This window comes from Elephantulus edwardii, unplaced genomic scaffold, assembly GCF_000299155.1.
Source record: "Elephantulus edwardii isolate Elephantulus edwardi_28Jun2011 unplaced genomic scaffold, EleEdw1.0 scaffold00017, whole genome shotgun sequence".
Lineage (NCBI taxonomy): Eukaryota > Metazoa > Chordata > Mammalia > Macroscelidea > Macroscelididae > Elephantulus > Elephantulus edwardii.
In genome coordinates, this window is record NW_006399767.1 from 16,694,280 (window position 1) to 16,709,347 (window position 15,068).

Consider the following 15,068-nt stretch of genomic DNA (forward strand, 5'->3'; position numbering starts at 1 on the left):
TGCCTTTGCATAGTCAATGAAACACAGATAGACATTCCTCTGGTATTCCCTGTTTTCAGCCAAGATCCATCTAACATCAGCTACAATATCTCTAGTATCACGACCCCTTCTAAACCCAGCCTGGACTTCTGGTAGTTCTCTGTTGATGTGCTGTTCCAGTCAAGAAATTGTGCTGCCAACACAAAGGTTACACAGTTTCAATCTACCAGCTGCTTTGAGGGGAAAAGCTGAACATTCTCTTAGTGTAGGATTAACTGCCTCTGAAAACCCAGTGGAGAGTCATGAAGCTAGGAGATAAGGGAAGGGACTCTTGGATTCAAAATAATTTATTAATCTTCTAGATGTCTCCTAAATGTCTCATGAAGCTATTACTTCTGCTAACCTGTGATCTTGTGATTGCTGTGCACTGAGGCTGGGAGGTGCTTCCAGGGTGATGAAAAATTGTCTAACGGTAATACTGCCTTGAATCCTCATTCCAGGGCTCCAAGCAGTAAGCATCCGTGAGATGAAAGTGTGTCTCATAGAAGGAGACAGCCTGACCTTAACCTGTCCTTACAACATCAGGAAATACGCCCTCCGTCCAAAGGCCTGGCAGAGAGTGAGAAGCCAGGGTCCCCCTGAGACATTGTTGAGCACAGAAATTGGAGACACAAGCACACCAAACCAAGTCCAAGCTGGGAGGTACCTGCTGGAGGATTTACCCACAGAAGCCGTTGTGAAGGTCACGGTGACAGGGCTCCAGAGGCAGGATGAAGGACTGTATCAATGTGTGGTTGACCTCTCTCCTAGTGAACCCTTTGTCCTGCATGATCGAGTTCGGCTGTCACTGTGCAATGGTGAGAAACCAGGGGACCTTTCCCAGGGAAGCGGCTATGCAGAGCTGACCTCCTCTACCATGCAGGGGTCTTTTCTGACATGGAGGAGAGAGGTCCTCTTTCCTTTCTTCCTTCTTTCCTCTCTCACTCTGTCCTTCCGTACTTTTCTTATTTCCTCATTCATTCCTTCCTTCTTTCTAGCAATCTGTCTCTGCTCAAGGCTAACTTCATGGTATTTCTTTAGTCCTTGCTTCATTAATTAATCTTCATATTCCTCCTTAGTTTTGCATATTCATCCATCCATCCATCCATCCATCCATCCATCCATCCATCCATCCATCTCTTCAGTTATCTAACCACTCAACTCATTGTCCATCTGTCTACCTCATTCTAAAGAAACCATTTCTTAACCTCCCAACCTAATTATGTATCCACATATTCATCTATCCATCCATCACAATGCTTGAGTATATACAGATATCAGATACTACTAATATGTTTGGATTACAATGGTGAACAAGACAACATGCTTTTCCTAACCCTTATTGATATGATAATCATATCAGCACGTGTCGTGTCATTTTTTAGATGTGAGCAGGTTGTATCATTTTTAACAGAAATATCTTTGCTGATGTTATACTAGGTCTTACATTTCCAATAGAACTGTCTTCTCCACTAATGAACAGAACCCTCTAGTTAGAGAAGTAAAAGCCATTCTTACAGAGGCCAGGTTTATCAGCCATTGGTCAGTTCCAACTCTACAGTAACCATACAACTACAACTAGGGAGCTCTGGTGGCCTAGTGATAAGAACCTGTGTGTGATTTACTGCCTGTGAAAATCTACTGGAGGGTAGGCTGGTTTTGACTTAAAAGCAAACAACAACAAAAACAACATTGAGGTCAACTAGAGGAGAGTGCTAGTGGGCCAGAGGTACCAACAAAGGCTTCCTGAAGTGGGACAGACTCAAGCTGGATCATCTGGGCCACAATCTTGGGTTGATCTCAGTGTTCTCCATACTATTCACAATTCTCCACAGTCAGAGTCTATGGTGGGTTTCAGCCTGCTGATGGGCTGTTTTGGAGAAGCAATGTAAATTAGTTGTGAATGTTGAGGACTCTCGGTTCATTGCCCTTTGAGAGGATTACTGCCCTTCTCTGAACATCAGTTTCCTCACCTGTAAGAGAAGGACAATGGGTTAAGTGATACTGAGCATCCATCATACAGAGGCAGGGAACATGCCAGGTAAGAAGCCAGTAACTGGACCTCTACTATGTGCCAAGTGTTAACTTTTCAGAGTCAGAATCAACTTGAAGATAGTGAGTCTGAGGATTTGGTTTTTTTGTTTTTTTTTGAGGATTTGGTTTTTAAGGTACAAGAAATTAAATTGTTTGCTGTTGTTGTTGTTGTTGTCAGGTGCCACTGAGACAAGTATGACTCATAACAACCTTATGAACAACAGATCTGAATTCAGCCATCCTTACCATCTCTGATACACTTGAGGCTATTGGTGCAACCATCGTATCAATCTATCTAGATTGGGGCGGGGGGAGTTGTTTCCTCTCACTTGACCCTCCAACTTTCCAAGCATGATATCCTTTTCCAAGGAATAGCCTCTCCTAGCAACATGTCCAAATGATGAGATATGAAGCTTTGCCATCCTTGCCTCCAAAGAGCACTCTGTGTGCATCTTTTCCAAGACAAACATATTCATTCTTTTAGCAGTCCGTGGGAATATTCAGTACTCTTTTCTAACATGCCACAGCTCAAAGCCATCAATCCTTCTTCTGTAACCTTATTCATTGTCCAGATCTCAGATGCATATCAAGTAGTTGAAAGGACTATGGCCTGGATCAGGCACACCTTAGTTTTCAAACTGACATCATTGTTCTTCAGTATTTTGAAAAGGTCCTTGACAGCAGTCTCGCCCAAAGTAATATGCCTCCTTGTCTCCTGACTGCCGCTACCAAGGATGTTTACCATGAATTCAAGCAAGACAAAATCATTAACAGTTTCAATCCTTTCTCCATCTCTCATAATATTACTCCCTGGTCCAATGGTAAAAACTTTCATTTTTTTAATATTAAAATGCAATACATATTGAAGGCTGTAATATTTTATTTCTGTGCAACAATTGCTTCCGGCACCTGCTGCTTTCAGCAAGAAAGGTTTTTGTCATCTGCATACCGCAGATATTTGATCAGTCTTCCTCCAATTCTGATGCCACATTCTTCTAGAGTTCAGCTTCACAAGTTATTTGCTCAGCATGCACATTGAATTGTTATGGGAAAAGGATACACCCTTGAGGTATGCCCTTCCTGCTTTTAAATCATAGTGTTCCCTTTTTCTGTTTGGAAAACAGCTTCCTAGTCTAGGTATAGATTTCATTTAAGCACAATTAAGTATTCTGAGATTCTCATTCTCCTCAGTGTTAGCCGTAAGCTACCCGTTTACGGCATTCCATTATAGAAGCACAAAGAAATGAAGATCATGACTTTGGATATCCTCTGCCTGCCTTGGTCCATGGAAACTGGAGCAGATGATGTGGAATGCTCTTTCTACCCTTAACTTTCTAGAATCTTGATTATCTTTCTTCCCTAGCCAGCATATAGAACCACAGGCAATGACTTTGGGAGTGAGCTGCTCAGTCTACAGAAGGAGAAAAGTTATTCCAAGTATCATGGGGGTCCCAGTGGCTCACATGTGGTTTAATCAAGTAGGAAAATGTCCTGGCCAGCTGATTAGTTTCTTCATCAGTCATTATTCTTGCACTCATTCATTGGTGTTAGGATTCAATGAATGTTCTTAATAGTTTTTGTTTCTTCCATAATTTCATCCTTACCAAATAGAACAAATTAAAACGCATTATCAGTTTAACTTGTGTTAGATTAAGGGTCGCTTCATAGAGCCCAAAGCAAAGCAGAATAACACTTTGGCTTGGCTGGCTTCACACCTGACAAGTAGGTCTCCAGTGAGCCAAGCTGGGCCACACAGAGGATGTCCCCTGTCCAGGCACACTTAAGGACTCTTGCGTTCCGGCAGGTGGAATGAACTTCTATTTTCATCCTGAAGCCCTAACCTAAAGGTTTGGATGTTACTACTTCAAGGCAACAAAATTCTGTCAACCAGTTGCAGATGAAAGGCGTTAGGTGATAGCGGACTCCAATCAGACTATAATATACTACGCCAGAACATGGTATTTTCAATTGCTTAAAATGCATATGAAAGTAGACAATGAGTAAAGGAGACTACAGAATAGACAGTAACAACAAAGAATAAGCAACACCTTTGAATTGTGGCGAAGAATATGCCATGAACTGCTAGGAATTCGACTTGAAAGAAGCGTAGCCAGAGTGTTTCCCAGAAGCAGGGATGGTGAGACTTCATTTTGCAGACTTTGGCTATGCTCTCAGGAGGGGCTAGTTCTTGGAGAAGAACATTACGCCTGGAAAAGTAGAAGGTTGCAGAAGAGAAGACCGTCAATGGGACAGACTGACACAGTGACTGCGACAATAGACCTAAGCACATTGTCGATTTTGAGGCAGGAGCAGGGTTGAGTGGCATTTTATTTTTATTGCCCACAGCATCACTGTGAGCTGGAGTCAGTCGAATGGCACCTAACAACAATACACTGTATGAAATAACTTGTAACACCAACTACCTGGAGTTGAGTGAAATTTTACAAATTAAAGTCACAGTTCTCTAGATTGTCAAATCTTCCTGGGATTCAGGAGTTCACAGAGCCATCCTTACTTCTGACCAGCTGGCTTAAAAAATGGAATCCCAAGAGCCTACTCACCGGAGACAGACTTTGTGTTTGGGAAGATGGAGGGATAGCAGAGGAGAAGAAGACCCCGACACAGCAACAACAGCACTGGGCTCAAGTGTGTCAGAGATTGAGAGGATGGCATGGGATAGGACAGGGTTCAGATTCTGTTGTTCATAGGGTTGCTACAAGTCATACTTGGCTCGATGACACCTAATGATAACAAGTACTTTATCGTGTTCCATAATTTGCTAGTTAATTAACTAGTGTTCACAAAACTCACTACACTTACGATTGTTGTTGTTACTGAGTACCATTAAGTTGGAAATGATCCATAGCTGACCCTCCAGTGGGTTTTTAGAAGCAGTTTATTGCATGGGAGGAAATTGCCCATCCTTCTCCCCAGCGCTTATTATGAAATAATTTTATGTGTGTGTGTGTATATATATATATATATATATATTTACTTCAGTAAGTTTTATTACAGCAGAAGATTATAACATAGAGAACCAACAAATGAGATAGAGGCAAAGAGTGAGGTCTGAAAATCTTTTATGTTCCCAGGGGTGCAGCACATTCAGACAAATCAATATAAGTTTGCTGTCAACCAGGTACTTTCAACCAAGACCTATAACCAGAGTTTCCCATTCAGTCACGCATATCAAAGATTCATCGCATCAGTCCATCTTACTAAGAGTCTTCTCATCTACTTTTCCAAGCATGATAACCTTTTTAAAAGGACTGGTCCCTCTGGATAACATGCCCACCTGGAAAGGTACTACACCTAGAAAACATGATCTAGGTCACAAATGGATTCTGAGCAATCGGTTTTCTCTTTCTTTAGGCAAAGACAGGAGGTAGCATTAAGGTTGGCAGCAAGTCCTCCCCCTGAGGGGCAGCACTGAGTATCACATGAACATAGAGACACCCTGAGCTGTCCATGTGGTCGGGGAGTCGAGTTGGGCACTGGGGTAAACCACCTGAAGGAACAGAATCTCTACTGGGCCTTTGCAGGTAGCAGAGGAGTTAGCAGTGTAGAAGAGGGAGTGGGCATTTTATGCTGGGGAGAAGCAAGAGCAGGTCACAGAAACACAGTGGACAGACAATTTAACGAAGTGGAGAGAGATGAATAAGGTGAAAATGCGACAATAAATCCAGATTGTGGAGAGCTTTGAATGCCATGCAATTACAAGAACTCTGTCCTCTAGGGGGAGTCCCTGGGCAAGGAAAATGCTAACCAAAAAGCTTGGCTTCCACTCAGAGGTACCTTGGAAGAAAGCACTGGAGGTCTACTGAACAGCCAACCATGAAGGCTCTATGGAGCACGGTTCTACTCTGATACAGAAGAGGTCACCATGAGTTAGAATCAACTTGATGTTCCCTCTCCACTAATACACTGGGTGAAGGCTTTCAGTTTTTTGTTCCATGGGATGGCAATTCTAGATCAGCTCTGTTTGTGGCTCACATTACTTCTGGTTCTTTCTGCTGCTGCTACCGGTGGTGGTGATGTGGTCTGGTCTCCATATCTCACATGAATTTTTGATCCAAAAGGATGCACATCACTCTCTGCTTTGTCTTTCTTGATGATGGCAAGATTCTTGTATTTTGTCTTTGAACCTGATATATTTAAACCTGGTAGGATGGCAAAAGGACCAATCTCCTCCACATTGGTGGTCTACACACCTTGTTTATATGGTCTCATGCAAAAGGTGCTATTTGCCTTGTTTATATTACTAGCAAGCCACCCAATCCCCTTGATGATGCCACAAATACCCTACATTTGTATAGTTAGTTCCACTTAGTCATGTAGTGAAAAGCAGACAATGCCTAGAAAAGCCATATTACATAATTCACTATAGCACACTTATCGTCAATATTTTTTAATAGGAGAAGGCTAGAGTGGAATATTGTAGGAAAGACCTCATCTTGGTTGTTTCAATGACCAGAAGACAGGGAACAGACTGAGCCTCAGGACACAATGTGCAACAAACACTTCTTTCCCTTTGGGAATTGATGGCATTAAACCCAGAAGTCAATTCTTGCCTTTGACTTTGCAGGTGTGTCGATGTTGGTTATTGTCCTGACATGTGGCTTCATTCTGAACAAGAGCCTGGTGTTCTCAATCCTGTTCATCCTTCTCTGGAAATCCAGGGCTTCAGGTGAGCTGGGGCCAGAGCTAGGCATGAAGTGAAAATGAATGAGAAAACAGAGGCTGTATCCGACCCTGACTTGGAATCTCTCTCCCAGAGATTCTTCAGAACTTGTTGCATGACTTTCCCGCATTTCTGTTCTAACAAGGTCTTTGGACAAAGATAAAGCCAGCTCTTGGAACAGGGCAGACATGATTGCAGGAGTTGGGAATGATGTGTGTTAAAACAAAAATCATACTAAGCAAATAACAAAAATTAGTTGAGGTTTATTTAATATCTGATTTGCAAATCAGGGGAACATTTGACTGCGGAGTCAGAAATATTCCAAAGATTAAAGTTTTTTCAGGGCTAGTAGCTACATTGCCCTAGAAACAGGACCATAACAGTGTTTACTAACAACAATTTGCTCCAAAAAAAGGTCCAACTTTGGAGCTTCTGTTCTTGAAACCAACAGCACACAGATAATTCTTAAAAAGAGTAAGGCAAATTGATCTTTATGGAATTATTTTTGAGGTTACTGCTTGGTTCAGAGCTAACTTTAGGGGACCATTGTACCCAGGATTCAAAAAAAGGTCTCGGGTCTTGGCCACCCAACTCCAAGAACCATAGAAATCTGGATTCCAGGAGAATTAAATTCTATCTCTCATGTGAGTAGGACTTGACTAGATTCCAAGAATTAGAGTCAATTTATCAGTTGGAGGGGATGAGTGAAACTTTTTTTCCTCCTAAATCTAGACATTTCTTCAGAAGAAAGAGAATAAGATCAGTCCTGGGCTGAATGGAACTATTTTAAAACACTGCTCATTTCAATATTTCTTTCTCCTCAGGTCAGCCAGGCTCCTGAGACATATCCAGCACAAGATGAACTATGAGAAACAGCAGCCTCATTCTTCCAGGAGCTGATGGACTCTCCTCCCCCACTTGTTACAAACAGAATTGTGTCCATCTACAACTTGTGTTATAATCCTAAACCCTAACCCATGGATGCAACCTCATTTGAAAAGAGGACTTTTTTTGTTATACAAATGAGGCCACATCAGTGTAAAGTTTGTTTGAAACAATTACTTTTGAGATAGAAAAGGAACATAGGGATTAGGAACAGGCGAGAGAAGCAAAGATAGGTGAAGATAGATGAACCCCCCCCTTGCTTTCTCATCCACCCCCTCCCCCACTGTGGCAGGAACCCAGGAACAGAAGGTGAAAAGAGATAAGGACATTTCCCTAGAGCTGACAGTGAGAGAAAAGCTTCCTTTTGAGCTTCTTGTTAATAGGTTCTATTGAGTTGGAACAAACTCATAGCAGACCTTCCAGCAGGTTTTCAAAAGCTTTAAATTGCACAGAAGGAGATTGCCCATCCTTTTCCTTCATGGGACAGCCAGTGGATTCTAACGATACGCCTTTCAACGGGCAGCACCACTCACTAGGCCACCAGAGCTCCCTGGTTATGACTTCTAGCCTCCTGAATTGTGAGAAAATAAATTTCTGTTCATTAAAACTACTCACTTGTGGCGTTTCTGTTAAAGCAGCACTAGACAGCCAAGATATCTCTTAGCAAACATTTTTATTTCACTTACTGTACAGTGGTATGCTGAATACATAATTTGTGAAGGTCGATTTTATAAAGAGGAATGAGACATCAGAAACAGGAAAACTTATCAACAACATTTGTTATGCAAATGATACAACCTTGCTTGCTCTAAATGAGGAGGATATTTAAACACTTGCTGCAGAAGATTAAGGACTACATACAGCCTTCAATATTAATTATATCTCAACATCAAGAAAACCAAAGTCTTCACCACAGGACCAGCAACAGTCAACATTATGCTATATGGAGAAAAGATTTATGATAGATGGAGAAAGGGTTGAAACTGTCAATGATTTCATCTTGCTTGGATCAGCAATCAACACCCTGGGGTCCCAGCAGTCAGGAAATCAGGAGATGTATTACATTGGGCAAGTCTGCTGTCAGAGACTTCTCCAAAATGCTGAAGAGCAATGATGTCAGTTTGAAGACCATGGTCTTCTCAATCACCTGCTATGCATCAAAGAGGTAAACAACAAATTAAGGGTGACAGAAGAAGAATTGATGCCTTTGAGTTGTGGACCTAGAGGAGAGTGTTGGCTATCTATATCATGGACTGCACAAAGAACAAACAGAAACATCTTGGGAAAAGTACAGCCAAAGTACTCCTTGAAGGCAAAGATGGTGAAACTCCATATCTCATACTTTTGGCAGATACAGGGTCAGGAAGAAATTAAAAATGGCATTTGAGTCCATATTAAGAACCACAGTGGAATAAAACCTCCACTATTGACTTTAGTTGTCCACCAGTTAAGTGTTTCAGATTTTGAACTCTAACAGGATGAACCGTGATAACATTACATAGGTGAAATAAATCCAGTATTGTATGATTCTATTTAGAACAAGCAAATACATAGAAACAGAAAGTAGATTAATGTCACTAGGAGTAGGAGTTTTAGTGGTATAGACTGCAGGAGCTCTGGTGGCCTAGTGGTAAGAAACTGCACTGCAATTCCAAAGGCATGCAGTTTGAATCCATCAGCTACTCTGCAGAAAGATTTTTGGATCTCCTCCCCATGCAATTAAAATTTTCTCTGAGGGTCTCCTATGGGTCGGTTCTGATTCGATGGTACTCAACAACAGCTACAGACTGCATGGAGTTGTAAGGCTAACCCAAAGGTGGTGACTATTTGAATCCACCAACATATCTTTGGGAGAAAGAGAAGGAATCTCCTCCCATGTGATTTACAGCCTGTGAAAAACAGCTTTGAGGTGAGCATTGACCAAAAGATCAGCAGTTCAAACTCACTAGCTGGAAAACCTCTAGAACTGAAGCTCTTAGCCTAATTAACGGAATTCAAACTCATTACTGTCAAGTCAAAATCAACTCATAGCTGACCCTCCAGCAGATTTTCAGAGTCTGAACATCGCAAAGGAGGAGCTTGTCCACGTTTCTCCCTTTGAACAGCTGGTGGATTCCAATCGCCTACCTTTGGGCTGGCAGCGCACCTCCTACCACATGGCCGTCAGAGCACCACTCAGCATAACAAAGTGGTTAAATTTTACTACATCTGAATGAAAGTATAACTTAAGATCTGAGTCAAATTTTATTTCCTTCCAAGCTTATGGGAAGCCAAATGTTAAACCAAATGCATGATCAGGAACACACAAAACAAGCTGAAATTTCTCTTGTAACAGATTACAAGGTAGTGTTTCTCCTGAGACAGATCACAGAAGACAGGCACTTCCAGCAAATCAGGTGGTGCCCATCACCTCCTAGCTTGTCCTTGTGAATGTGTCTTTCCTGATGTAAGCAAAAGAATGTTAGCAGAGGAAAACATAGGTTCATTAGTAAAGAATTTTCTCTGTGACTTATCTCCTGGCAATTTTGAATAAAGACTAGAAAGATTCTGGGCTCAGGGCAGCAGTCTTTGAGCTGTTTGCCCCCTGCCTTCACTCTCTTCTCCTCCTCATTCTCTATGTCCCTGTCTCTTTATTTGTCCCAGTCGACAGCACAAGCTTCTCTTCTGCATTCCTGAGAATTTGTTTGACTTCTTCTCATTCTTTTTTTTAATTGATTTTTTAAAATTATTATTTTTTTGCATGTGTACCATCAAATCAAATCTGACTGGTACAGGAGGAGATTGCTCCTCCTTCTCCAGCAGAACATCGGTGGATTCGAATGGTGCACCTCTGGCATTGCAGTGCAGCTTCTTGCCACTAGGCCTCTGGAGCTCCCTCACTTCTTATCATTCTTAGGCTATGGTTTTGGGCCTCTGGCTGAGTAGAACTAGAAGACTTGCCCCTGTCAACAATCTTATTTGTCTAACCCGACTCTTGCCCCAAACCACTCCTAGCAAATCAGTCTGGAGGTCAGGAATGTTGTAAAAGAATGAGTTTACTCAAGATGTTTGTTTTGGATTTACTTATGCCCTTCTTCTTACTCCAAATATATATCATTTTTTTTTCTAGACCTTGATTATCAGTGGTGCAGCACTTATATAGTATATGATTTGGTAGTTATATAGTGATATAAAGGGAGCTGTGGTGGCCTAGTGGTAAGGTGCTGTGCTGACACCCCCAAGGAATGTGTCTCAAATCCACCAGCTGCTCAATGGGATAAAAACTGGTAATCTGGTAAGCAATTACACTGCTTCTGAAAACCCCCTGAAAGGTCAGCTATGGGTAGATTCTGGCTTGACAGTACACAATAACAAACAACATAGTGATAGAAACCTCTCCCATAATATAATCTACTATGATCAACCAATACATTGTAAGAGGATTTGTGTGAGATTCAGCACTGCAATTCAGGTCATAGTTCTCATCTATCAGGGAATTTATGTGGGTATGGCCTGCATTCATTTTACCAGAGATGAAAAGAGAGAGAATCAAGCAGAGAAAGATGGATCGGTATGAAAAAAGAGGCAAAAGCAGAGTGTGTTATCCTTTGAACTTGGGATTTCCTGCACTGAGAATTCTCTAGGCTCAGGGGAAGATTGATATCAAAATGTACAGACACATCCAAGGAATGCCAGACCCACAAGTGAGCAAAGAAGGCAGAATCTTCTTCTAGAACCAACAGAGAAAATAAGCCTTTCCATGGGGCTGATACTCTGATCTGGGGCTTGTAGAGTTCTACATGATCTCTGGAAGTCTAGTGGTAGAAGATATGCTGCAATCTCAAAGGCATGAGGTTCAAATCCACTAGCTTCTCCTCAGGAGAAGGAAAGGCAATCTCCTTCCATGTGATTTACTGCTTCTGAAAACCCACTGGTGGGTTAGCTATGAGTTGGTTCTGATTCAACAGCACACAAAACCAACAGCAGTAGCATCAAAAACTGTGAGAAAAAGGGGAGCTCTGATGGCATGTTGTTGATATATATATATATATATATAAGCCCATCTCATCTAGGGTCTTCTTCTGCATTGAATTTCCACCTTTCAAAGAATGATGTCCTAGTCACAAAAGGACAGGTGCTGCATGGTGCCACTATTGTAGAACTGGACTGACATTAGGGTTGAGGTGAAACTTAGAAAAACAGAATAAATTAGGTATACTGCATTGAAACAGATGAGGGAGAGAACTGTTTGAAAGCGATATATGATTGGGTATTATGGTCATGACAAGAGTCCAGAATGAAGGCTGCATAGTGGAGTGTACTTGGGGCGGGGGTGGGGAGGATCAGGGTGGATTCTGTACCAATGTAATAATTTTTCTTTTACTTTTCAAAGAGAAGTGCGAACTTGGGGGAGGGGTGGGCAGGGAGAAAAGTGCAACAATAAATGTATGGAAATCCAAAATCTCTGTAAATGTTCATTAAAATTAATTTTTAAAAAATTAAAAATTAAAAAAAAGAATGATGTTCTTCTCCAAGAACTGGCTTCTTCTGACAACATGCCCAAAGTATGTGAGATAAAGTTTCAAAATCCTTGCCTCCAAGGAGCAAACCGGCTTAACCCTCTCCAAGGTAGACCTACTTTTTTTCTTGGGAGTCCATTGTGTATTCAATACTCTTCTCCAGCACCACAACTCAAGGGCATCCATTCTTCTTCAGTCAACCTTAGTTATTGTCCAGCTCTTAGATGTATGTTGAGCAATTGAGAAGATCATGGTCTGGATCAGTCACACCTTAGTCTCTAGATGGACATCATTGGTCTTTAGTACTCTGGACAGGCCCCTGACAGCACATTTTCACAGTACAGCTCACCTTTTGATTTCCTGGCTGCTGGTGCCAAAGATGTTGACTGTGGATCCAAGTAAGATGACATTAACAACTTCAGTCTTCTATCCATCTATCATGATGCTGCCTATTGGGTTGGCGGTGAGGATTTTTGTTTCCTTGACATAGAGATTCAACACATATTGAAGGCTGCAGTCCTTAATCTTCTGCAGCAAATGCTTCAAGTCCCCCTCAGCTTAGGCAAGCCATATTGTGTCATCTCCACAATGCAAATTCTTAATGAGTCTTCGTCCAATACCAATACCACATTCTTCTTCATAAAGTCCAGCCTCCCAAAAAATTTGCACAGCATATATATTGAAAAAGTATGATAAAACGATTCATCCCTGGCACATTCCTTTTTTGGTTTTGAACCATGCAGCAACTGGTTGTGAGCTGATTTGGTTTGGCCTGCCTTGTATTTAAAAAAAACCATTTGGTCGCCAGTCTGGGACTGCTCTCCAGTCTGGGAAGATGAGTGGAATTGCTGGATTCTGCAAAGGTGTGTTTTCTGGTTTTTGGTTGAGACTTGGGTATAGCTGTTAATCTCTACTGGGTGTGAGCTGATTGGATTTGCCCTGCCTCATATTTAAAAAGGCATTTGGGCACTCAGCCTGCAGCCCTCGGACCTGGTTTTAATTTTTTTTTGGCAAACATTCTTCTAAGTGGTACAGCACTGGTCTGTTCATTTACTGTACAGAGGTACCTTGTGGTTGCTGTGATGTTGAACACTGTGATACTGATGTATCAAATATGATAATGGTTACCCATGGAGGACAGTGTTTGATGGAGCTCCCAGATTAAAACGAGCTTGGAAGCAAGAGTAGCATCCACTTCCAAAATAACTTGCCTCCAGAAACTCTATGAACTTAGAGAAAAGATGAATGTTATTCATGTTCAAGATTTTCGTTCCTAGGGTCATCTATGACTCAATGGAACTTAACAACAGTAACAACAACAACAACAACAGTGTTCCCTTGCTTTGTTTGGACAACAGCTTCTTGGTTTAGGTATAAGTTTTGCTTTCACATGAGCACAATCAAGTGTTCTGGGATTCTCATTCTTTTCAATGTCAGCCATAATTTTTTTGTGATCCACACTATCAAATGCCTTTGTATAGTTGATAAAATACAAATAGACATTCTTCTGGTACTCTTTGCTTTCAGCCATGATCCATCTGACATCAGCAATAATATCCCTAGTGTCATGACCTCTTCTAAACCCAGCTTGTATTTCTGGAAGTTCTCTGTCTATGTACCGTTCTAGTAATTTTTGGATAATGTTCAGCAAGATTTTGCTTACATGTAACATTACTAATATTGTTCAATAATTTCCACATTCTGTTGGGTCACCTTTTGGGGGGGGGAATGGGAATAAATATGGATCCTTTCCTGTCAATTGGCCAGGTAGCTGTCCTCTATATTTCTTGGCACAACCTGATAAGCACATCTAGGGCTGCATCTGTTTGTTAAAATATATCTGATTATGTAGCTTATAGCAAGTTGCATAGGTAACCTAAATTCTTGCAGCTCTAGTGGTTGAAAACCACTAGCAATTCCATGGGAAAAAGATTAACAATCTCCTCCCATTATGATTTACAGTCTTGGAAATGTGATAGAGGGTTACTATGAGTCAGAACTGACTCCATATAAGTAAGTGAAACTGTGAATTTCTGTTTCTTCAAGTCATCGACTTGTTTCTGACTGTAGCACTCCCTACCTGTTTTAGACAATGTTCCTGAGTGAGGGTGGCTGATGATGTATGCATCCTGTGGCATATGACTATTACACACTGCCTTTCACCATCTTTCTGTAAAAGAAAACCTTTCCCTCAATGCACTGGAGCAGTTGGTGGATTCCTTTCTGCCCTATGTTTTCTTAATCCAGGACTTGTATTGCTCTTGATAAAACTCTCTTTTACTTTAATGAGCTGAACATTCTTATTCTTTGACTGTCTTATGTTCCTCCTTTTCTCACTCTGGAACAACTCATATCTCTTCCTTAAGAGGAAATTACTCTGTTTTTCCCCTTAAGAAAACACATCCTAAAAAAAAGAAAACGAAAACACATTTTCTACATTCACTCTAACCTTTTGTTGTTATGTGTCGTCAAGTCTCCTGCGACCCATAGCAATCCTATATAGAACAGCCCTAAACTCTGCACTATCCTGTGCCAATCTTATTGTCTCTGACATACCCCATTATCTCAGTCATGAAGTCAATCCATTTCAGAGAGGGTCTTCCTCTCTTGCGCTGTCCCTCCACCCTCCCAAGCATGACGTCCCTCTCCAAGGACTGATCCAGCCTTGCAATAAGTCCAAAGTACGTCAGATAAAGCTTCATGATCCTTGCTTCTAAAGAGTAGCCTGTTCTCACCCTCTCTAAACTATGTATAGGCTGATGTAGTACAAAACATGAAAGCATTTGTCAGAATGTATTCATTTTCATTAATTCCTGGGACTACATAATTTATTTAAGCATTAATATATAAAAGAGGGTCAAGGACTGCAGCCTACAATATGGATTGAGGCTCAATGTCAAGAAGACAAAGATTCTCACCACTGGACCAATTGGCAGCATCAGGATGGATGG

At 41.4% G+C, this 15,068-nt stretch overlaps 1 protein-coding gene across 1 annotated transcript in view; it reads left to right on the forward strand.

Moving 5' to 3' along the window:
• The window catches only part of LOC102871829 (triggering receptor expressed on myeloid cells 1-like), a 31,680-nt gene that overhangs the window by 4,105 nt on the left and 12,507 nt on the right, over positions 1 to 15,068 (forward strand). The window contains exons 2-3 of the mRNA XM_006882152.1: positions 480 to 836; positions 6,638 to 6,739. Of these exons, the coding sequence (XP_006882214.1) occupies positions 480 to 836; positions 6,638 to 6,739 (459 nt within the window). The remainder of the gene's footprint in view (positions 1 to 479; positions 837 to 6,637; positions 6,740 to 15,068) is intronic.